General features: G+C 45.4%; 1 protein-coding gene across 2 annotated transcripts in view; it reads left to right on the forward strand.

Moving 5' to 3' along the window:
• LOC147635509 (NADP-dependent malic enzyme 1-like) overlaps positions 1-24,305 on the forward strand; it is a 130,304-nt gene that overhangs the window by 70,321 nt on the left and 35,678 nt on the right. Inside the window, exons 3-10 of one of the 2 annotated variants that reach the window (XM_086802810.1) lie at positions 17,702-17,776; positions 18,004-18,261; positions 18,353-18,418; positions 18,508-18,603; positions 18,684-18,755; positions 18,852-18,935; positions 19,060-19,158; positions 19,490-19,537. In XM_086802810.1, the coding sequence (XP_086658936.1) occupies positions 17,702-17,776; positions 18,004-18,261; positions 18,353-18,418; positions 18,508-18,603; positions 18,684-18,755; positions 18,852-18,935; positions 19,060-19,158; positions 19,490-19,537 (798 nt within the window). The remainder of the gene's footprint in view (positions 1-17,701; positions 17,777-18,003; positions 18,262-18,352; positions 18,419-18,507; positions 18,604-18,683; positions 18,756-18,851; positions 18,936-19,059; positions 19,159-19,489; positions 19,538-24,305) is intronic. The other variant, XM_086802811.1, reaches the window with a different exon arrangement.

A 24,305-nucleotide genomic window follows, 5' to 3' on the forward strand; every position in this document is an offset into this window, starting at 1 on the left:
AGTCGACCATGCTATTGATATTCTTCCTGGCAGTGCTCCACCTACTCGTGCTCCATATCGAGTTTCTTTTACGGAATCTCAGGAGAGACAGCGACAACTTACTGAGCTTTTGGAGAAAGGATATATTCGACCAAGTAAAAGCCCTTTTGGAGCTCCAGTGCTTTTGGTGAAAAAGAAGGATAAGTCTATGCGTCTTTGCATCGACTATCGTGCCCTTAATAAGTTAACTATCAAGAATAAGTATCCTCTTCCACGCATTGATGAATTGTTTGATCAATTGGTCCATGCAAAGGTCTTCTCCAAAATTGATCTTAAGTCTGGATATCATCAAATTCGCATTCGCAAAGGTGATGAATATAAGACAGCTTTTCACACAAAATATGGTCATTACAAGTACTTGGTCATGCCATTCGGGTTAACCAATGCCCCTGCAACATTTATGAGTCTGATGAATGATCTTTTTCGTCCTTTTTTGGACAAGTTCGTCATTATTTATCTTGACGACATCCTGGTGTTCAGTCGTAATATGGAAGAACACAAGGCACATCTTAAGATTGTTTTCTAGGTGCTTCGAGACAATGCTCTTTATATTAATCCAGGCAAAAGTAAATTCTTCAAGACATCCTTGGAATACCTTGGACATGTTGTTTCAGCAGACGGAATTTCCATGGATCCAAAGAAAATACAGGTTATTGTCAATTGGCCAACTCCCACAAACATCCATGATATTCACTCTTTTCTGGGACTTGCCAACTTCTATCACACAAAGGTTCATCGATTTTCCAAAATAGCTGCTCCTCTCACCGAACTTTTAAAGTCCGCTCCTGCATTCCAATGGACTGAAGCCGCAACAGAAGCTTTTGCAAATTTAAAGACAGCTTTGACAACAACTCCTGTTATGGCTTTCCAGACCCTACTCTCCCCTTTGATGTTTACACGGATGCTTCTGTAACAAGGACGTGCTATTGCGTTCGACAGTCATAAGCACTCTGCAATTCAAGGAAGATACCCGGTATATGACAAGGAATTTTTTGCTATTGTTCATGCCTATCGTGCATGGAAACATTATCTCCTTGGTGCGGATTCAGTGGTGAAAACAGATCATCATTCTTTGAAATATATCTTCATGCAGCCAGTTATGAATGCTAGGCAAGCACGTTGGGTCGAATTCTTAGCCAATTTTCATATGATAATTGAGTATGTTCTTGGTCTTACCAATGTGGTTGCGGATGCCCTCAGTTGTATGCTGTCAGCTTTGGTCTTGGCTATTTCTACAGTTGAAATGGATATACCTCAAAGTTTCAAGGACCGTTATTCAACAGATCGTGATTTTGGAAATGCATTTCGAATTCTCAATTCTCAGAATGCAACTCCTTCCGACTTAAAGATTTATGGCGCATATACAATAGTGGATGATTTATTATATTATCAGGACCGTATTTGTGTACCTCATGATACTCATGTTCGAAGAGTATTGGTGAAAGAACATCACGAGGTCACTTATGCTGCCACCCAGGCATCAACAAGACTTATCGTCTTTTGACAGCTACATACTATTGGCCTCAAATGAAGCAAGATGTTATTAAGTTTGTTACAGCGTGTCTCTCGTGCCAACGTATGAAAGCTAGCAGACAAGTTCCAGCTGGTCTTCTTCAACCACTTCCAGTTCCCAATGAACGCTGGGAAAGTGTTAGTATGGATTTTATCACTTCATTGCCACGTTCTTCTAAAGGCAATACGCAGATTCTTGTGGTGGTTGATAGATTTTCTAAAATGGCACATTTCATCCCATGCAAGAAAGCAGCCCAAGCTTCAGATATTGCAGTATTGTTTATACAGTATATCTTTAAACTTCATGGATTGCCAAAATCTATAGTTTCGGATCGAGATCCAAAGTTTACAGGACATTTTTGGACTTCGATATTCAAGTCTCTTGGTACAAATTTACTCTTTAGCTCTGCTTATCATCCTCAGACAGATGGCCAAACGGAACGAGTTAATCAGATTCTGGAAGAAATGCTGCGACATTATGTTCAGTCTCGATTAGCTTCATGGGAAGAATATTTACCTTTGGTAGAATTTGCTTATAATAATTCTTATCATTCAGCTATTGGAATGACACCTTTTCAAGCAGCTTATGGCCATACTCCCCTTATTCCTACCAACTTTGTTCTTCAACATAAAGTGGCTTTAGTAGATCACCTCATTCAGGAAATGCAAGATATTCTATTACAGATTAAGGATAAGATGATCAGCGTCCAAGAGCAATATCAACGCACAGCTAATAAGTGTCGTCGTCACATTGAATTTCAAGAAGGAGACTTGGTATTATTATATATTGCCCCTCATCGATACAAGACAGTGAAATCAGTTTTTCCAAAGCTTCGTCCAAGATATTATGGACCCTTTCGTATTATTAAGAAGAACTCATCTCTCAGTTATAAGTTAGAGTTACTACCTTCTTGGGGTAGAATTCATCCAACTTTCCACATTTCTTGGCTCAAGAAGTTTGTGGACGGTGATTTTCCAGTTTTAGATCATTTGGATTATGTTCCAGAAATCGAAGATGAACACATACTCTTAATTCCAGAGATAATTCTTGATGTCAGACAGAAAGAAACAAGACATAAACTCACTACAGAATTTTTGGTTAAATGGAGAGATCTTGATGATTCTGACTCTACTTGGCAAAGTGATGAAGACTTACAGGAATATCCAAAACTTCTTCGGGAATTCTTTCAAAGACAACCATCTCTTCTTAGCCGGAGTCTTATTTTAAGTGGGAGGGAATGTCACGATTGTGACTAACTCTCTTAATCTCTCCTTAATTACTCATTTAATCCCTTATTAACTGAAAGGACACCTGTGAAGGGTCACACCCTTACACATGGGTCACTATCAAAGGACATGTCTATTCATTAAAAGGCACACCCCTAAGTCCAAAGGACATAACCGTTGACTCAAGAGTCACACCCCTTCCCAGGGATGTGTCTCTTCACTTGTACCTTTTCGGCCTCTATTTAAGAAAGGCCCCTGTCTCAATGCAAATATCTCATCTCAATCTTTCTATCAACATTTGTCTTATGTTTGTTAATTAAGTCTTAATCATGTTAATAAAGCTATAAAAGCTTTACAGGGAGAGCTCCAGCTCCTCGTTTCTCTTCCTTGTGTTTTGAAAAAGAATCAGATAGACATGCCAGATTTATCCTAGAACATAAACAAAATCCAGTATACAAGAGGGCCTTAAGCACAATGCCCAAATATTCCATGAGAAACCATATATATATTAGTTTCTACTTATAGTGGGTACTGTGTGAAAATATTCCCAAACTGATATTTTATCCAGCCCAAAAGGGTTTGTTTTTTGGCATTTATTTGTCTTCTCTGCTGGCCGACAGCTATCCCTGGCCGACCAGCACCCCTTGAACATATATATACAAAAAGCCTCATTATTCAGCAGCACACAATCATCAGAAGATCATCGTTATACCCTGCTGCTGCTGCTGCTGCCGGCACATCAACATCAACACACTGTTCATCGTCATTCTCTGTACTTTGCTGTTGCTTCTGCTGCTACCGGCGCATCAACATCAACAGGTTGCTCATCGTTATGCTCTGCTGCTGCTGTTGGCTTCTGCAAACGCACTCTTCCTGCAGCCATCGTCGGCCTACATCTCTGGATCTGCAGCACTTGTGCTTCTCATACTCTGGAGCAGTACTACACCTCTGCAGTAGCCTACGTCTACAGTACTTCAGCGTTTTACATCTACATCTACATCATTGGGACAACAACCCTTTCTGCTACACATCATAGGGACAGCAGCCCTCTCTGCTACACATCATTGGGACAGCAGCCCTTTCTGCTACACATCATAGGGACAGCAGCCCTCTCTGCTAGACATCTTTGGGACAGCAGCCCTCTCTGCTCATTCGACACCAACCGTGCTTCACCTCACATCAGAGGGACTTTGTACTAGAATTCATTCATTAGTATACAATGTACATACACTCTCTCAACTCTTCCATGGTGTATTGATTTGCTCTGATCTCTCATACATCCGGTTTTTTTGTCCTTTTGCCCTCACATGGTATCAGAGCGAGTCAAGATCTTGAGAGCTTCTCAGCATGGATAGTCTACCCTAAATTCCAGAGGATTAGCTTGTTGATTCTCCGTATTTTGATATAGACCACACGGAGGATGGGATTTCCTTGGAGAGCCCCATTCGCAGCCTTTCATCGGGAGATGACTGTCCTATTTATACCTACTCACCCTCTACACCGTTGGCATCTCGTCCTTCTTCTCCAAGCTTACCAGATTCTCCTTCCAAAGGGGGATACATGTCTACTGCCAGTGTGCCAGTACTGGACCTTGGTATTCAGCCTCATTTGGAGAATCCTGCTGCTCAGTCTAGCTGACAGCCCGGATTTCGATGTGGGATTTTCTCTCAGGGAGGACAGCTACCACCATGGTTGTCTGGAGTTCCATTGTCATCAACTCTGCCGGGGGCTGTGTCAGGCCCAGCCCTATCTTGCATAGGCGCCTAGTGCCCAGCCATCAGGGAAAAGATGTGCAGCTTTTATTTGAATTATTTCAGCATTTAATGCTGATTATTCAGTCATGGGCAGAATAAGAGACAGCTGACTGGGATTATAGTTGGCCGATTGCTTTATTTGAGGAGTATAAATACGTGAGCCACAAATCCATTGTGTTATCTCATCTTCACCAAGAGCTAAGGCAAACAAGGGCCAGGACAGCCAAGAAGTTGCTAACGCAAAGGGGTGAAGGACTGCAGGTCAAGGGTAGAGTTATCTCAGCTAAGAAAGGTCAAGTTTTCCTGTATTTTCTTTCAGATTTATATCATTCTTATAAAGCAAATACACCATTCGTGGTGGGGGCCCTACAGAGGGTATTTAGGACCCAATACTGTGTCCTCTCTCCCTCTCTCTCTTTATTTTCTGCACATCTTCATTCAGTTTTGTGCATTAATTCCGTCGCAAAAAGTGTGCTGATTTCTGAGCATTGAAGTTACCGATCTCCCCGAAGCTTCCGCATGTTACAGTGGTATCAGAGCCTACTTCAAGTGCAAAGATTCAGCAAAGAAACCAGAATTTTTTCTCGCTCGTGTGGTTAGTTTTCAGACGCCGGTGGACTACCCCTTTCGGAGTGACTCCTGTCCCTCGAAGGACGGTTGGTTTTCAGCCTCCGGAAGCCTCCGGACGTCTCCCACACACATAGTGGATGGTCAGATTGCGCTCTGGAAAGGAAGTGCGTTTTCCTGCTATGACGAGCTTCGACGACGAGAGAGACCAAGAACCTTGGGGCTAGAGTGCATTGGGCAGCCCAGCTAGGGCACCAGGCTTGAGTGTTACAGATATGTTCCAGCAGATGATGCGAGCAATCGCAGACCAGACAACCAAGTCGGAAGAGCAAAAGGCACAGATTTTGGTTCTGGAAGAGCGTACTTGTTCTCCAACGTCGCGTTTTCCATCTTCTCCCTCCCTTTCCATCCGTATACCAGATTCCAGATCCTTGACATAGGGACACTCTCGTGGGGTCACGACCGCAACCAAGCTCTTTGCTTGAGTTGCAGATGTGTGCATTGGAGATCCGACAACGTGAAGACGAAGCTAGCGACGTGTGGAACATGAGCGTTACCTTGTAGCTTTGGACGCCAGATTGACACCAGCGGTGCCCTCGAATCATTTTCCTGAGAAAATGAGCTTCAGTAAGTATAATGGTAAACTCGACCCCCACAACTCTTTATTCATGGTTGCATTAGTTTGAAGCTTACTTTGCCGTAGTCAGAAAGACAGATACTGACAGAGTGATCTTAGCCAGTTGGTACTTGGAAGGTAAGGCCATTCCTTGGTGGACTCGGTGGGCTCATGCCTACACCAGATTAGGTATGGCAGCTTATGTGTGGGACGAGTTTGTCCGCAACCTTAAGCAGCGGTTTCTACCGCCCCACTACCTTGAGCGACTCGAAGACGAGTTTAGGGGAGCGCGTCAGAACACGCAACCAATCCTTCAGTTTGCCAATAGAATTTCGACTTTATGTTTGCAATTAGGCTTATTTGATTCGGACAAGAAAGGGTAGTTTTTGTATGGCCTTGATATGCAAATCTAGTGGGAGGTGCGTATGTTTAGGCCAGCCACCTTCGAAGATGCACTCTCGCTTGCGCAGAGTGCAGAAATGAAGCATAATGGTGGCAAGCCCAAGACTTCCCAGCCAGCTACTCCCAAGGCTACCGCCTCGGGGGGAAAAGGCCAAAGCCAGACGGGGTCTTCCCCAGGACAGAGCACAGGAGCCTCTGGCTCCAAGAACTCGAACAATGCGTCTAAGCTTACTCCAGACCAGAAAGCGGAGGCAGGCAAGACAGGTGCCAAGTTAAGTGCTGAGGAGCTTTCTCAGTACAAGGAGGAGGGTAGATGTTTCTTTTGTCATACAAAAGGACATACTTCTCGGGAGTGTCCTAAGAAGACTCCAAAGACCGCCGCCGCCGCTGCCTCCACAGCTTCCGTGGTGAGCCCAGCCCCCACACAGACCCCAGTGGCTGCCCCTAGTTCTTCAAATCTTGGTGCTTCAGTTGGAGCAATTATTAGCCGGGAACTCGAGGGCGCCCATGACCAGGAGTATGAGCGCAATGAATTGCTCAAGTCCTTTGGCTACATAGGTGGCCAGAGAGTCGTCGTCTTGTTTTACAGGGGCAGCACGGAGGATGTGGTCACGGAACAGGCCGCTAGGCGTGCCCTCGTCCTGACTTCGATGGACAAACAAGTTGAGGGTTTTAGCATAGGCATGACAACGAGCGTCAAGTATGAAGCTCTAGGTGCTAAGTTAGTTATTCAGGGCATAGAATTTTTGCGTGATTTTATGGTTGCCCCTCTTGTAGGAGCAGACATAATTTTGGGCATTCAGTGGTTTCACAAGTTCCTTCCGGATGTCAAGTGGGACAAGCACACGTTCCAGATCAATCGGAATGTGTCAAACGCCCCAGTGACCATTAAGTGTGAGCCAGGAATTCCGAACTTTCTGCTCATAAGCCACTTGCAGGCTAAGCGAGTAGTCAGGAAAGGCGCACATTGTGCGATGATATACATCCAGACAGCCGAGACGGTGGCCAGTGCTTCCGAGAAGTACGCGGCTCTCCATGAAAAGTTTCAGAAGATTTTTCTTCGGGACAGTCTCCCTCCCGAGCTCCCCTCGTCCAGACCAGAGGACCACAAGATTGACCTCCTCCCAGGCTCGGAACCCCCGAGTAAGTTTTCGTATCGCCTTTCCAAGGCAATGGAATCGGAGTTGGACCGCCAACTCCAAGAATTGTTGCAATCGAGCTTCATCCGAGAATTGTTGCAATGGAGCTTCATCCGCCCCAGTGTGTCGCCATTTGCAGCCCCGATCTGATTTGCCAAGAAGAAATTTGGGTCTTCCCATTTGTGTGTCGATTATCGTACACTCAATAAGTTGACTATCAAGAGTAGATTCCCGATGCCTCGAATAGATTATATTCTTGAGAGGCTGAATGGAGCAAAGGTGTTCTCGAAACTTGATTTAAAGAGTGGGTACCACTAAGCGAGGATTGTGGAGGGGGACATCCCCAAGACAGTCTTTCGTACGGAACGGGCCCACTATGAATTTGTGGTCATGCCATTTGGCTTGACGAACACCTCACGCCCCAGCTACACTTAACCGCATGATGATGCGTGTTTTCTGGGATTTGATTGGAAAGTGTGTGCTCATATTTCTGGACGACATACTCGTATTTTCAGAGCTACGGTTGAGCAGCATGACATTGATGTGGAGAAAGTCCTTAAGTTGCTGGAAACCAACGAGCTCTACGTCAATGAAAAGAAGTCGGAATTTTATTTGTTCCAGGTGCATTACTTGGGATACATAATTAGTGCCGAAGGCATTCGACTTGATCCATCTAAAGTGGCTGAGATTGTCAATTGGGGAATACCTCAGACAGCATATGACATCAAATCCTTTGTGGGTATATGCCAGGCATACTCCACCCACATAGACAAGTTTTCTAACCTCTTGGCGGATCTCACCGATCTGCTAAAGGGTGTGAAGACAAGAAGGCAACAGAGTCGAATGACTCCACGAGCGTTGGAGGCATTCAAGAACCTCAAGGTGGCTTTATCAGAAGCGCCTTGTTTAGCACTTGCTTCGTGGGATAAGCCATTTCAGGTGATCACCGATGCGAGTAACATCGCAATTGGCGGTGCATTACAACAGAATGGTCATCCAATAGTTTACATGTCTCGTAAGTTACTGCCCGTAGAGAAAAATTACTCAATCTACAATCGTGAATTCCTTGCAGTTATACAGGCCTTGAAACATTGGAAACATTTTTCTGTATGGCTGTGACTTTGAGGTTTGCACTGACCATTAGGCATTACGTTGGATTCAGACAATGCCAAGTGCACAGTGGAGTGGCCGACAACACCGTTGGAGCCAGATATTCCAGCAATTCGGTGGTATGATTGAGTACCTTCCGGGAAAGGCCAATCCAGTGGCCGATGCTTTGAGCAGGAAGGGACAAGTGACTTCGATTCAGACCACTAGACTCGATCTTGTTGGTACAGGACTAGATGATATGAAGCACACGTACGTGGATTCCGAGGAAGTTGATACACAGTGGGAACATGCATTGGATGCCACAGGACCATGCCACTTTCTGATATGCGATGGTTGGCTTTTCTACAAAGGCCGACTGTGTGTCATGAAGTCGTTCAGGGCAGCTCTTCTCCATGATGCCCATGACGCCATTACTGGTGGTCATAGGGGCATGAATTCGACTCTGGAGAAATTGGAACGGCAATATTATTGGCCAAAGATGAGGCGAGATGTATTTACATATGTACAACGCTGTGATATTTGTCAAAAGGTGAAAGCTCCTCGTGGAAAGAAGATAGGGTTGTTATAGTCCTTGCCAATTCTTGAGGGTCCTTTCCAAGATATTTCAATGGACTTTGTCATGAATTTGCCTCCCAGTCCGAGTAAGCGTAATACGCAGTTCTTAACTATTGTTGATAGATTTAGCAAATTTGTTATGCTTATTCCTTGCAGGGCCAATGTGACCGCCGAGGATGTTGCCTAGTTGTTCATTCGGCATTGGTACCCGATTGGTGGGATTCCTAGGACCAAGATGCCAAGTTTACCAGTCATTTTTGGAGGGCATTGTTTGATAACTTTGGTACTAAATTGATTTTTTCCAGTGCATTCCACCCATAGACGGACGGCCAGACAGAGATATACTAGCAGTTGTCCTTTGATGTGCTGAAGTGTTGTGTCCACGATCAGCAAGGTAAGTGGAAATCTTATTTGCCTTTAGTTCAAGCTGTTTTGAATGATTCTTTTTCTTTAGCTATTGGCAGGGCTCCATATGAGACAGCGTTTGGAAGACCTTTCCAGTCGTTGTTAACCAGGACCTCGTCTTCAGTATCTGAAGCGAACAGAGTGACGGAGTCTTACCAAGAGATTTTAGAGTCAATAAAAGACAGGTTGGCTAAAGCGCAAGAGGCCTACACTCGACAGGCCAATAAAGACCGAAGGGATATGAAGTTTTCGGAAGGGGATTTGGTTTATCTTTGGATTATGAAGCAAAGGTTGAAGCAGGTGGGCAAGGGATGCCCAAAGTTGTCTTTCAGGAGCTTCGGACCTTTTCCCATCCAGAAGAAGATTAATGAGGTGTCTATGCAGTTAAAGCTACCTTCGAGTTGGACTATGCACGATGTATTTCACGTCAGTTGGTTAAAGCCATATGCAGGTCCGATCCCTTTAGAAGTTAAAGATGAGGCGGAACCAGATATTGTTGATGAAGCAGAAGTTATGGTTCCAGAACAGATCCTTCTGCACCGTTTCAAGCATGGCTCAGGCCAAAGACAAAGACAGTTCCTCATGAAGTTTCAAGACCGAGGGACCCACGAAGCGGTATGGCTTGACAAAGAGTTTTTCGAGGACTATTCGGCGTTATTGACAGATTATTTGGAGGCTATGCAGCTTCCATCAAGTTAAGCAGAAGGGGATGTCACGTGCATCTCGCACTTGGATGCCATCATGCCACGTAGACATATCTGTACAGAAGGTGCAGGACCTGGGATGATAAACTGGTCCCATGTGAGCCCAGTCCGAGACGAGTTAGCCAGGGATCCATCCCAGTCGTCCGAGGTCAGGTGTGCATTGTCTTGCACATGAGTCCAAGGTTAGGTGTGCACTGTCTTGCACATGAAACAGTGCCAGTCCGCGCTGTGAGTCTCCCTCTGGAATGATGTCAGTGATTCTGTGTATCTGGTATGGTACTGGATGCCAGATCATTGTGTAGATAGTTAGGGTTTGCTTTTAGGAAAGGGGCTAGCCCATAGGGCTACCCCAAGTGCTTGTGTGGGCATGGGGATAGTGTAAAACCACTCCCATGAGGGCCAGAAAGGCCCTGGCTGTACACACCAGCCATGGATAGGCCATGGAGGGCTGTAGGACAGCCCTAGGGCCAGGCCAGGGGAAGCATACAGGCTGTACAGCCTATTTAGGGCTGTAAGGACAAGTTTGGGGCAGCCCATACAGGCTGCCCAGTCCCCAAACAGCCTGTAAACAGTGCCCAGCCCTATCTTGCACAGGCGCCTAGTGCCCAGCCATCAGGGAAAAGATGCGCAGCTTTTATTTGAATTATTTCAGCATTTAGTGCTGATTATTCAGTTGTGGGCAGAATAAGAGACAATCGACTGGGATTATAGCTGGCCGACTTCTTTATTTGAGGAGTAAAAATACGTGAGCCACAAATCCATTGTGTTATCTCATCATTCACCAAGAGCTAAGGCAAACAAGGGCCAAGACAAACAAGAAGTTGCTAACGCAAAGGGGTGAAGGACTGCAGGTCAAGGGCAGATTTATCTCAGCCAAGAAAGGTCAAGTTTTCTTCATCCCAAGAAGTCCCCTTCTTCCTCCTCTACTCAAGAGGGGGCCCTTGTGTCCAATACCACCTCTACTCAAAAAGGGCATCAAGGGAAGGGGAACAACAACTCAGGTAATCAAGGCAACAATACTGATCCCAAAAACCCTTCCTCAACACCCACTCCCCACTGGCAGAATATTCCCGAAAAGAATAGATTTTGCACTCATTGCCAAATATTTGGACATGTTGATGGTGAGTGTGGCATTAAAGCCAAGGAAACTAGAGGTAACAATCCCAACATCACTAACTTGAATCGCCAAAACAACCAAGGTGGCAGCAATGCCCGAAATTGGCGGTCAAGAGGTGGTAATAATCCGGCACCTACTTTGTAGGGTTCCCCACCAAGGAACCAACAACAAGGCAATGGTACGAATTGGCCTTGATCCTCTCTCTGGTTAGGTCGCTCAAGGTTCCCCCCCCCCCCCCCCCGTTTCTTTTGCCATCCCGAAAGAGATGTCTGATTGGTCATCACTTATACCACATCCCGGCCCCTTGGCCAATATCGCTCAGATCACATTTGAGGTTGACTTTTGGCCACTTTTCTAGAAGGAAGAAGAAACAAAGACCTCGACGAGGTTGTCAGCGTGTGAAAGCATCTGCCTTCGTTCAGATCTGTCAGTTACCTGATAATCCTCCTGTGCCCATCATTGAAGCCCACCCAACTCTTCCTTGTGGCCATTCGGTCACTTGGGTAGTTGACAGTGGAGCTACACACCATTTGGCACGCAATGTTGACATTTTCATCTCTCAGCGTCTTTTCTTGCTAAGGGTGAAGTTCAATGTGGCAACAAAACATTGATGCCCATCAAATCTGTTGGCACCGTCTTATTTGACACTAACACAAGTCCCAACCAGGCAACTTTGGACAATGTTTATCTTGTCCCTAACTTGGGCCTCAACTTACTTTCTGTATCCAAGCTGACCCAACTCGATCGTGGAGTTTACTTCAACAAGCAAGTTGTCGAGGTAATTGATGAGACTACCAGTCTTGTTGTTGCCAGAGGTCAAGCTCAGAAGGATGGCTTATACCGGATGTCTATTTTTTTAAACTGAGCCATCCTCCGAGGGTTCAAAGTTTCATTGGGTTTGTGCTTATGGGACTCAAGCTCCTTCGAACACTGAACGACTATGGCACTATCGCTTTGGTTATCTTCCCTATGACACGCTCTATGAGTTGTCTAGAGACCAGTTGGTTGAAGGCATACCCCACCTCAAATTGACAAAGGATGTTTGCCAGCCATGTCAAATGGGTAAGCAACATTGTACACCGTTCCCACATCATGCTACTCATCGTGCTCAGGGTACTCAAGTTGATACATTTCGACTTGAGTGGGCAATCCCCAACTCCCTCCTTGAATGGGTCTCTCTACTAAATGTTGATTGTAGATGACTATTGGAGGTACATGTGGGTGTATTTCCTGAAGCATAAATCAGATGCCTTCCAATACTTTTCCACGTGGGTTTTGTTAGTCACTAACCAAATGGGCATCTCAATTGGGATTGCTCGCAGTGACAATGGTGGTGAGTTTATCTCCCATCAATTTACCAAGTTCTTGCAAGAGCAGGGCATTCAACACCAACTCACCTCCACCAACTCCCCCTCACAAAATGGAGTGGTCGAGTGCAAGAACGGGACCATTATGGACATGGCACGCTCCATGCTCTTTGCAGCAGAGCCGCCTGAACGCCTTTGGTCAGAATCGGTCAACACTAATGTGTACCTTCTGAACCGTTGCCTCACGGTTGCTGTCCCTCATAGGACCCCGTTCGAGGAATTTTATGGTGAAAAACCAATTGTTTTCCATCTCCGTGTATTTGGGTGTCGTGCGTACACACACACTCCGAATGACATGAGGGGTAGCATGCTTGAGCCAAGGAGTGAATTGCTGATTTTTGTGGGCTACTCTTTTGAATCAAAGGCTTACAAAGTCTTTGATCCTAGATCAAACAAAGTCTTCGTTCGTCGAGACATCGTCTTTGATGAGCGGGATTTACTTCGTCTTCTCCTGCCCATACCACCCCAACAAGAATCTCCGACTGTGCCACATGAACCCAATGAGTCAACTATTACTCCGCCTCTTGAGGAGCCTCCCTCCTCCCGACAGCCACCCAAGGACCCTTTACCCCGCTGGTACCAACAGACCATGTGTGACTCTGGCATGCTTCCTCATGATACTCCCTTGGATGATCCTTGTCGGTCCACCAGGCTCACTCCTCATGCCTCATTTGCCTTTGTTTTTTCCGCAGACTATGTGGCGCATGATGAGCCAACATTGTGGAAAGATGCTATCAAACTTCCATCTTGGAAACAGGCTATGGAACAAGAACTCGAAAGCATTGATCGTAATAGCACGCGGTCTCTTGTGGATCACCCTTGTCAGAAGAAGGTCATTGGAACCAAGTGGATCTTTCGCACCAAATTTAAAGCCGATGGTACCTTGGACAAGTACAAAGCCCGGCTTGTTGTGCAAGGCTTTCGTCAGAAAGAAGGCATTGACTTCGACGAGACCCTCACACCCATTGCTCGAATGAGGACAATCCGTCTTTTACTCAATCTGGTTGCTCACCACAAATGGCCAGTCTACCAGATGGATGTTAAGAGTGCTTTTTTAAATGGCATTCTCGAGGAGGAAGTCTATGTTGACCAACCTCCAGGCTTCCCACTCCCCAGGTATGAGGACAAAGTCTTCCACTTGCATAAAGCTCTTTATGGGCTTAAGCAAGCCCCCCGAGTGTGGTATCATTGCATCGACAAATTTTTATGCAGCCAAGGTTTTCAACCATCTCAATGTGATCCCAATATTTATATCCACACAGATCAGGGGATGGTTTGCTACCTAGTGCGGTATTTCGATGACCTCATCATCTCTGGTTCAAATCAAGTCAAAGTGGCTGATATCATGGCACAATTGAGACGAACTTTTGAGATGACTGCTGATCTCGATCTTTTCTCATATTTCCTTGGCATGGAGGTGGTCCAACATCCCGATGGTATTTTTGTGTCACAGCAAAAGTATTGTCTTCAACTCATTACTTCCTACTTTCCTTATGGTGCTATCCTTGTGGCTGTCCCATTGGATCCCACCATCAAACTATCAAAGAAAGAGGACTCACGGCCACATGAAGAGCGAGCGTACTGCCAAGTGGTAGGGAAACTCATATGGCTCACAAACTCTCGACTTGACATTTCCTATTGCACATCCATTTTAAGTGAGTATTTCAATGCTCCTAAGGAGCCACATTGGAGTTCAGCGCGATGAGGGTTGTTCGCTATCTCATGGGTACCTATATGTTTGGACTTCACTTTAGTAGTGGGATCACCCTGTGTGGTTACACGGACTCCGATTGGCCGGTGACATCGATTCCTGGCGTTCTCATGGTGGTTATTTGTACTCACTTGGATCTGGTCCTTTCTCTTGGTCTAGCAAGAAGCAGGATACTATTGTAGGTTCTTCCACTGAGGTTGAGTACCGGGCCCTCTATGACGCGACCACTGACGCTATGTATCTTCGTCAGCATCTTGTGGAGATGCGCGTTACCATTGACTCCACTTCTACCATCTTCGTTGACAATTGGAGTGTGATTGCCCTTGCTGGCAATCCTATTTTTTCTAACCGTAGCAAGCATGTGGGTGTCCATTTTCATTTTATCAGGGAACAGGTTGAGCTTGGTACCATCAGGGTCCACCCTTAGGCAACTCCCATGAAATGGTAACATTTCTCATCCATGAAGGAAGCATGATCAACACAAACCACTTGAACTTTGTCCGGAACGAACCAACCACATCCATCTGAAAGCCTTCACTTATACATCGCACTCAGGGTTCTAGTACAAGAGAAAGGTACATGATATAGGTCTTCACGTTTTTCACAATCACACACCCACACCTTCACAGTTGAGAGAGTAAGGAGAGAGAGATAATACACCTTGTAGTGATAACTCCAAAACAACCAAATAGTTTTGCACAAGAGTACTTTTGGAATCTTGCAACACACCAACTCAAAGATCACCACGACAACACACACCAAACACCTTATTTACCTGACGACAAGCTTAACTTGAGGGTAGTAAGGCTCAAACCTCAAGGGGCTCACCCAACCCACACGTACACTAACCACGGCAGTATCGAGGGATTTTCACAAGCTGGAGTCTCAGGCACATGGAAGGTTTGGATTATGCTTAACAAAAACAATCACAAGATGGCGTCATACACAAGGAAACATTTAAAATCCAGGGCTCAAGATCAGACTTTGGCTCAAGCGAAATTCATCCAGCATGGATGCACAAATGGCTATGGGTGACGAGTTAAAGAAGAAAAAAACAGCCAAGCTCTTGCCAATTACGAGTTCACCCTTGTATCTTGAGAAGGAAAACACCATAGGAGTCTCGTTCACGGCCGCAGCATGGCCCTTCAGCAAGATTAAAGCTTCAGGTCCACAGTGGTCTTCACAGAGTCGCTGATCTTCTCTTCACGGAATCTCCAGAATGAGTGCTGCTTTCAAACCAGAAGTATCTCCCCAATCTCTCACTCTCTCTCTTTGCACAACTCGATGATCAACAGCATGTTGACTTCTCCATCTCCTCCCTTGTGAGTTCTTTACAGAAAAAGTTCCTCTGCAGTTGTACTTCTTCACTTCTCATCTGTTGTCAGGACCCTGTTTATATATCGTGAGGCTACGAGCACCAGAAGCATTATACAAAGCAAGTGTGCCCAATGGCATCATCTCGTCACTTTTGCTGGCAGCCACCCCGTCGTTTTCATCGACTTTCCTTTTGTGCACCATCAACTTGCCAAAGACGATGCCTCCATCCTGCTGTCGTGGATCAGTCGTGCACAGGGTTCCATACTGCTTGCAGTCGGCAGCCACCTGCATGCCATGCCATGCCATGTGGCCTATCCAGCTCCATACTCCATCATCTTTCCTCTCTCAGGTCCTGCATGAGGTCATCATCAATACTACCATATCAGCACACCTGCAACGTGGTCGTTGGCTAGCCGACTCCACGCTATGCCACTACACTAAGGTTTAAAACGTTAGTATTATGTTACTGAAATTTTCGAAATTATTAGCCTGGGTTCACACCATGCCACTTGTAATGAAAAAAAGTCTTCAAATGCCATCATCCATAGAGACCAAGAGTACAATGTCATGGGAGAGTCTTCACACAGGTGTTGTCATCATTTCTTCAGCCCATGATTACATACACAACAAACAAATGCTATATTTTGTACATATGATGAAAATGCATATACACACCAAAAATGCAACTCTCATCTGGATACATAAACTTATTGCCAGCTAGTCTAAGATTTCTTTACAAGGGCAAAAAACAAAAACAAACACATTACCAATGAGTGTACCAAGGCAAAGGGCATGAGCTTTGACCACTCTTGTATAAGATTTTTGGGGTTTGCTAATTTCTCTTAACAATGGAAAGAATATGAAATCGTACTGGGCTGTATGGGAAGATGTGCGTTAGAGGGTAAAGGTTGGCAATGATGAAAACGACACCTCGGAGAGGGATGAGATGATGTAAAAACTATCATTGTAATGTTTTACAACCTTAGATTTGCATAACAATAAAATCCAGGTGTTTGGGGTCTAGCTTATAAGTGAGTGTGAAACCCTTTAAAAACCAGGGAGCCTATATTATAATTTGTCCATTCTATAGCCTTACTAGAGCTTGTTTCCATGCCAAAACCTTTCCCAAATTCTGGGGGCTTGCTGGATGTGCTCCAACTGTTGTCCAATGTCCAGTACTAGGTGATGTATCCAAGTTCTAGTAATTGTACGGGATGATTCCCCATTCCCAAAGCTTGTACTATCTTAGTGTTTTGGGCATCTTGGTGTCCACTAGAGCCCAGATGCATATGAAAAACAAGGAACTGTCCAAGGTGGTGACAAGACATGTGCACTCGCAGGGTCTAGTGGCGAGGACTTTCTGGCATCCCGGGCACCACTAGATTAACATTAACTTAGTCCAAGTAGGCATCACAATACATTCATAAAACTATTCACACATGCTATCCGGGTTGCAATGTTAGTCCTTGTACTAGACAATCTCCCACTCATATCCCTTGTCGATCCAGGCAATGATTTCAAAGATTTAACATGTCCCTGGATATCCAGCCACCACCTATGAGCTTAAACATAGGGACTCCTTGGGGATTTGGCACAAACTGTGACAGGTTACCCAACAAAAAGATTGCATTCACGGGAGATTTGATTGGGGTGGTTGGAGTTGCTTTCAGGGGGACGACCAACTAATCATCACCAGAATGCCTTGGGAAGAAAAGTTAATGTAGACTGGGTTGAGAAATGAAAAAATCTCAAATAAAATATTTTTTATAAAAGAAGGAAAAAGCAAAAGTGAGGAGAGAGAATGACAGAGAGGAACAGGGACGAGGGAGAAAAAAAGAGGGAAAAGGGCTGAAGAGAAGGGGAGTGGTTGGATAATGGGAGGTGATAGTAATGCATCATACCTGTTTTTTAGTTTGTTGATTCAAGTAGAATTGAGAAATGTCTTTTAAGCATGGAATTTTTCACATAATGGGGCCTTAGCATGTATCTGTTGTAGACCTTGCATGATGATGGAACTTTGTCGGTGAAGTGAATCTGTGTCAGTTTAGGGATCTTGCACCAAGTCTATGTATGGATGTTGAGAGGAAAGAATGCCTTGGCATGTAGTCTATGCTTATAGGCAATAGTGTTTATATCTGAATTAAACCATGTTGATGCAGGTACGGCGTGTCATGTCCAATGTAAGGGATACAGAGTCCAATCTACAGAAATATATGTTTCTAATGGCTTTACAGGCAAGGATTAATTAATCATCTATTCTGTTGTATGGTTTTTTGATGTTTTTTTTTTTTTGGGAATTCTTGCTTCTCAGTGGTGGTGGTCGCACTGGTTTTCTTATGACTATGCAACATTACACTTGTCTATCTTTTGTTGAACGATGTTTGCTGGATAATTTCAAGTATTTTTATACGTGTCCCACTTCTTTTTTTTGGTGGGAGCGGGGAAACCTTGGTTTTAACAGGAACGGAATGAAAAGCTGTTCTTCAGGGTTCTTTTGAACTACCTAGAAGAGCTTCTTCCCATTGTTTACACTCCAACAGTGGGAATTGTGTGTCAAAAATATGGCCTGTTGTTTAGAAGGCCACGAGGTCTTTTTATAAGCATTAGAGACAGAGGGCAAGTTATGGATCTTCTGAAGAATTGGCCGGAACGGCACCTTAGAGTCATTGTTGTCACTGATGGAGAGCGTGTTCTAGGTCTGGGTGACCTTGGAGTGCAGGTTTATTGTTCAAACTATAATGGCAAACATGCTTGATGTTCAGAATCTATTTCGTGATTCCAGCTGAACATCTTGTCTTGAGGGTTTGCAGGGAATGGGAATACCTGTTGGGAAGATAACTTTGTATACAGCTTGTGGGGGTATCCCGCCTCACGAGGTAGATTGTGTAATTGTCTAGCTCACTGGTTTTGATATTGTGCTGGTTATTGCTGAGAACTTTACTAACCAGGTATTACTTTCATCTAGTGCCTGCCAGTCATGATTGATGCTGGAACAAACAATGAGACATTGCTCAAAGATTACTTCTATCCTGGCATTCGTCAACGACGAGTTGAAGAGGAGGTGATTGCGGTGAATGTTATGTCACAAAGACCATCAAATGGACACTTTTCTGAATCTTGAAACGGAAATTCTATGCGCAGTTGTATAATGAGCTTATTGACGAATTCATGGATGCTGTTAAGACACGATATGGTGACAAAGTTCTTGTTCAGGTTGCTTGTTGGTTTTTTATTCCTCTTTACATTTATAGGGCTTCTGAGTGTCATGTGTAGTAGGGAAGTTTCTCATACTTTATCTTGAATGGACAGTTCGAAGACTTCGCCAATAGGAATGCTTTCCGTTTACTTCTCCAGTATCGCGGTACTCATCTTGTTTTCAATGGTGATATTCAGGTCAGCAGCTCTGTCTATACTTCCAGAGGAGAATGGTTGAGATAACTGTTCATTAAGAATTTTTTTCAGCTCAAAAAGTATCGTTAGTGCTCGAAGGAGCTGACAATAACATGCTTCTTCTTAGGCAGTCGGAGCAGTTGCTTTAGGAGGGATTATTGCTTCTTTGCCCTTGACTGGAGGTAGAGTATCGGATCACATTTTCCTCTTTAGAGGAGCTGGTGAGGTAACTACTCAACCTTTAACTATGTATTGATTCATAATGTCTGATTTTGTTGATTCCTTCTCTCTGTGTACTATGTGATGGCTCACTTGTGTCAAAGTGCTCACTTTGATTTATTAAAACTATCGTTCAAAAGCTTCATGTATACATACATGTGTTAGAACCAGCCATAAAACAGCTCATTGCAAATGCATGAACAGCTGCCCTTTCACCTACGTGTACCTTCCTCTTATGCTTGCATGCACTCATGTGCACACCTATTTTCTGTTTTACAAATTCTCTATCTTTAGAGTTTTTGAATAAAAATTTGCTCTTTCCATTTCATTCTCTGCAGACTGGTACTGGCATAGCTGAATTACTGGCTACATATATCAGCAAAGAGGTGACATAATTTTCCTAAACAAAAGCTACATACATGGTAACCTGTCTTAGGTGTAATCTATGCGAATTGCTTAAGATTTTGAGGGACATCATTGATTTAGTTCGTTCAAGTTCTTTAGGCTTGTTGTGAACCATCTTTAACTGTCCTATGGTGTCAAGGCTTATATTCCACCAGGAATCATTGTTGGATATACCTTAATCTTCCCTATTTAGCTTTCGGAGATGGTTCATGGGATTTTGTTAGCCTAGGTCCCACCTTCCTGTAATGGATGTAATGAAACCAAGACTGCCCCATCTAGATCAGATAGTGCATGAGTATTATAGATGTGGGGCTGTTGGTGTTCCCTCCTATCCCATATTCAGAAAGTGATGTTGACATAGATGTTTTCTAGTCCCCAATGGCAACTTTTAAGTTTCTATATATCTAATCAATGTGTATCTCCTAGTGGTCAAAGCTAACAATTATGTTATGTCCCATTGTTTGGACATAATGAGGCTAGCATGAGGCCAGACAATCTACTTAGTGTGAACTAGCTATAGAGTTGGGTTGTGGTTCATTTATAAAGGGAGTTCCTTAGTGGGACTCATTCCTTGGGAGAGGGGCCTCCCGAGGGCCCAAGTACTGATTAGCTCACTGGCTAGTCGCATCAGTGACAATTATGAGGAGTGGGGGTGCGTGATATGGACATGCGTGGCGTGCTTTGAGGATACGGCTAGGCTCGGGTTGCGTGTCTCTAGCTTTTGTTGGATATTTCGGAGTTAGTCTGGAGTCTAGTCTAGTGTCCTTTGTGGTGTGAACACCCTCTAGGTGTGTACACCCCTTATTTAGGTTCATGGTCAAAAGACAAAGGTCTTGGTGCCTATAAAAGCATGTACTTGGGTCCTTCATTCTTACACAATGAGTACCATTCAAGTTGTGCAGTCTCTCTCTTCCAGACGGTCACTTTCATACATAGGCTATGGAGCCTCTCGAGGCATAAATACTCTAGAATCACACTAGAGTCATCCAGACAGCTCGCATCACAAGGTGACACGGAGTGCTGGTATTCCCAGACTAGCACATGGCTACATCTACATGGTATGCATATGGACTGCCTTCCACCTTTATAGTACAGCCTGGAATCCCCCTTCCTGGAGTTGAGCCGGAGTGAGCTCAACAAGATCATCAGGATGGATATCAATCAGCTACACATAGCACGCACATGGATCACACTGGCCGAGCCACTAGGAACGAAGATGGCTTTCTACCGAGAGCATCTTCTCCACTTACCCCCTGCTGATGGTTTTGTTGTCCGCCTGAGGTACATGGACATTCACCTCTCTCATGGAGTCAGATGTGCTATTGGCCAGATCCGCACGTCTTCACATCAGTTAAGGATAGAGACCGGTCGATATGGAGCCGTCTCCCTTGCCCTTGAGGATCGGATTTGCCAGCTTTGTCAGCTAGAGCCAGAGACTGAGGAGCACTACATATGTCGGTGCCCAGTGTACTATGAGATCTGGGGGCGCTTTCATTGCCCCTTCCGAGATGGATTTGGGATATTGTCCAGAGTGATGGACTACTTAGACCAGCGTTGCCTTGGGCTTTTTCTCCTCGAGCTGCGCAGACACCGAGACCACATCCTGCGCTCCAGACAGGGGGCCCGGGGGACATGTCCGAGACATAGGCCAGCGCACCCTTACCGACTTCTTCAGAGCAGCAGTGACCCTGCGCACTGTTGACCACGAGTCGACTGGGCCCACACAAACACCTCGAGGAGTTACCCTGGACAGAGCTGGAGAGCTATGTAGAGCATGGCGTCCACGACCCGCTGGGCTGTGGCCCCAGCCGAGACATTATCAGAGGATACATGCGATATTGGCACGACCTCGGTGCTTCAGCTTGTCTATGCAAGATCGACCTATGCGAGACATTATGGGATGAGGCTATCTCAGCTGCTTCCCATAGCCTACCATTTTTCCAGTTCCACACTTTTATCAGGTATGCCTTTTTTTGGCAGTTGTATTAGGCCACTAGTTCCTCTTTGGCCACATGTTATAGCTAGTTGTTTTTCAGTTTATGCTTTGCATTTTCTACTCGGGACATTTAGTTTCCTTGAGTTTTGGATGTATTGGTACCTTAGTCGTATAGGCCACTTTGGCCTCTTGTAGACGTTAATATATCTCTTTCTTTCTTTTCTTTTTCAAACTTGAGCTCTCTCTGTCTGTCTCTCTCTCTCTCGCGCACACACACTCCACCATGATGATGATATTTGATCCTCCATAACTCCTTGTGTGATCTTTTTTTTTCTCGAGAAAAGATCCTTTCATTAGTTATAAAAAAACGCCCAGTGGGCTACAAAACCCCTCTCCTGCTCATAAGAAGGCAGAGCAGAGATCCAATCAAGGCAGCTAGGGAGACTCTCCCTAGGTGCAAAAAAGTACAAATAACTGAGAGGCTATATCATACAATAGGAGGGGGGAAAATCCACACAGGTGGCCTGTAGTGCCAACGGGGGGTACCCGCGTGTAGAGTATAGAAAGGGCCGCTGCGACAAGTGGTGTAGAAGGCCTGGCGCCACAAGATCGCTCGATCCGAGTCGCCTAGGATGCGGTCATACTGTCCTCACAGGGTGTGAATCAACTCTTGCCAGATAGCCCGAACAGTCTCTGCTGGTGGCTCCAGTCTCCCCTCAAAGGCCCTGAAACAACGGGCTCTCCAGGTGAACCAGATGGTGAGGCTGCTGAGGAGCTCCCATCGTAAATCCCTCTCCTGTGTCCAGCCGGCGGACGAGAAATCCGGTGAGGGAACAAGGCGAGGCTGGCCCCTAATGAATCTGATGGCCTGGCTGTCCTGCTCCGTCTTGTATCCCAGAGCAGGCCCTGACGAAGTCGACCAGGCAGCGGCTCCCCACGTATACATGCCCTCTGGAGAGAGAGGGGGGCCAAAATGCGCAGCATCCTCAGCCAAATTTGGTGCGCTTGTGTGGTGGACAGTCCCAAAGGCAATGTCTCTGTGTCTCCAATGGGTGGCCGCATCGGACGCAGGCCGATGGAAGGCCACTGTAGACAAGCCAGGTGCCAACTGCAGAGCCCCTGTGGGCAACCAGCCACTGGAAAGTCGAGATCCTGCGTGCTTGTCGACTAGCCCAGAGCCTAGTCCAAAAATCCTCCAGGAACTCCTTTGAGAGTCCCTGTAGCCGCCAATGCTCCGATGCAGCTGGAGAGACTCTCCTCCTCGCAGTCAAAATATGCCTCCCCAACCGAACAGTGTACTGGAAGAAGGTGATCTCTGTGGCCTCAGAGGATGCACAAGGATCGTGCCACTCGTACTCGCTAGGGTCCCACTGGAGCCGGGGGCCAAGAGGCGCGCAGCATATGCCCATATGCGCCAATCAGAGTCCACATCTGCAGGGTTTGGATCAATATGCCACTTCCGAGAAGCGGCAGCCACTACCCGAATCCTCTGAAAGATGCACTCTGCAACCAAAGGCGACTCCGCCTCCACTCTCTGAAGTCTGCCCTCCTCCTATATCTCATAGTAGAGGCATCTGCCATCCTTAGTGCAAGCTCTGATAGCAATCAGGATCTCCAACTGTGTAAAGGCTCCCATCCACCGTGGGGCTGCTGGCTCGAAAGGCGTGAACCACTCCTCAGTGAGTGCCTCCTGAATGTCATCCCTCATAATCAGCCCCCCTCTGAAGTGACTAGCCTCTCCGCCTTGGATCTCCTCCGGGAGACTACAAAAGGCCTGTCAATCTCCAAAACTGCGTGCTGGGCCTGCCGCCAATGGTCCCAAGCTAGACGAGGCCGAGAGCCCAACATATGACCCTGCTCTGTGCGTACCGCGGGGCTTCAGATGAGCGGCTGTCTGGCCCGCTCCTCATCACAAGTAGGAACTCCTTGTGTGATCTTATGGGTACCAACATGGTATCAGAGCCATGTTTCTCTGTGTTTATGCTTAATCTTTGGTCATCATCTACTCTCTTTCAGCATGATTAGCTTCATCTTATCATTTAACTAATCATGATCAATAGCTAATCACTTTTTCCACCATTTTTCCACTTCCTTGCAAAAACGCAGCTCTACCCCCTTTTGGTTTTTTGATTGGTTCTCCCTCCACACATAACATCTTTGAAAACCCTCTTAGCCACACCTTTCCAACATCATTGCTAAGCTAGCCCTCAAAGGGTTCAGCCCAATTCGAAGGAGAGAAAGCGCATGAAGCCGGCGAACGCAACGCATCGAATCTGGAGTAAAACAAAAAAATCTCCATCATCCTTTCGAATTGGTCTAATTGCTCTTAGCTGTAGTTACTCTATAGTAAGAGTAACAAGCTCATGAAGTTTGAGCTTATTTGGTCCAAAGGAGCACCCGAGAGGTGTAAATCAAAAACGCAGTCTTCATTGATGAAAATGAGCAACTCTACTCGAATCAATCTAATGTCTCTTAGAATATTTATCAATCCAAATTCGGATATAAATCTGTATTAGCATTGTTTGGAATGATGGGATTTCTGAGCTTATATGCGTCATGTACCTCATCTATCATGCTCACGAATCAATTGTACAAGTGCAAGACAGTGGCCATTGATAAGGCTAAGACTCTCTTAAGCAGATTCAATGCATTATCATCTGGAAGGGATATGTATCATCAACATGTCAGGCTTCATGATAACATTGAGAATATGATCCATCTTTGCCTACATGGATTTCATTAGGGCTACATCAACATCAAGATCTACCTCAACAGAAAGAAGATCAAGAGCTACATCGACATTACGAGCTACA

This window comes from Cibotium barometz, chromosome 9, assembly GCF_041138505.1.
Source record: "Cibotium barometz isolate CiBa-2024 chromosome 9, ASM4113850v1, whole genome shotgun sequence".
NCBI lineage: Eukaryota > Viridiplantae > Streptophyta > Polypodiopsida > Cyatheales > Cibotiaceae > Cibotium > Cibotium barometz.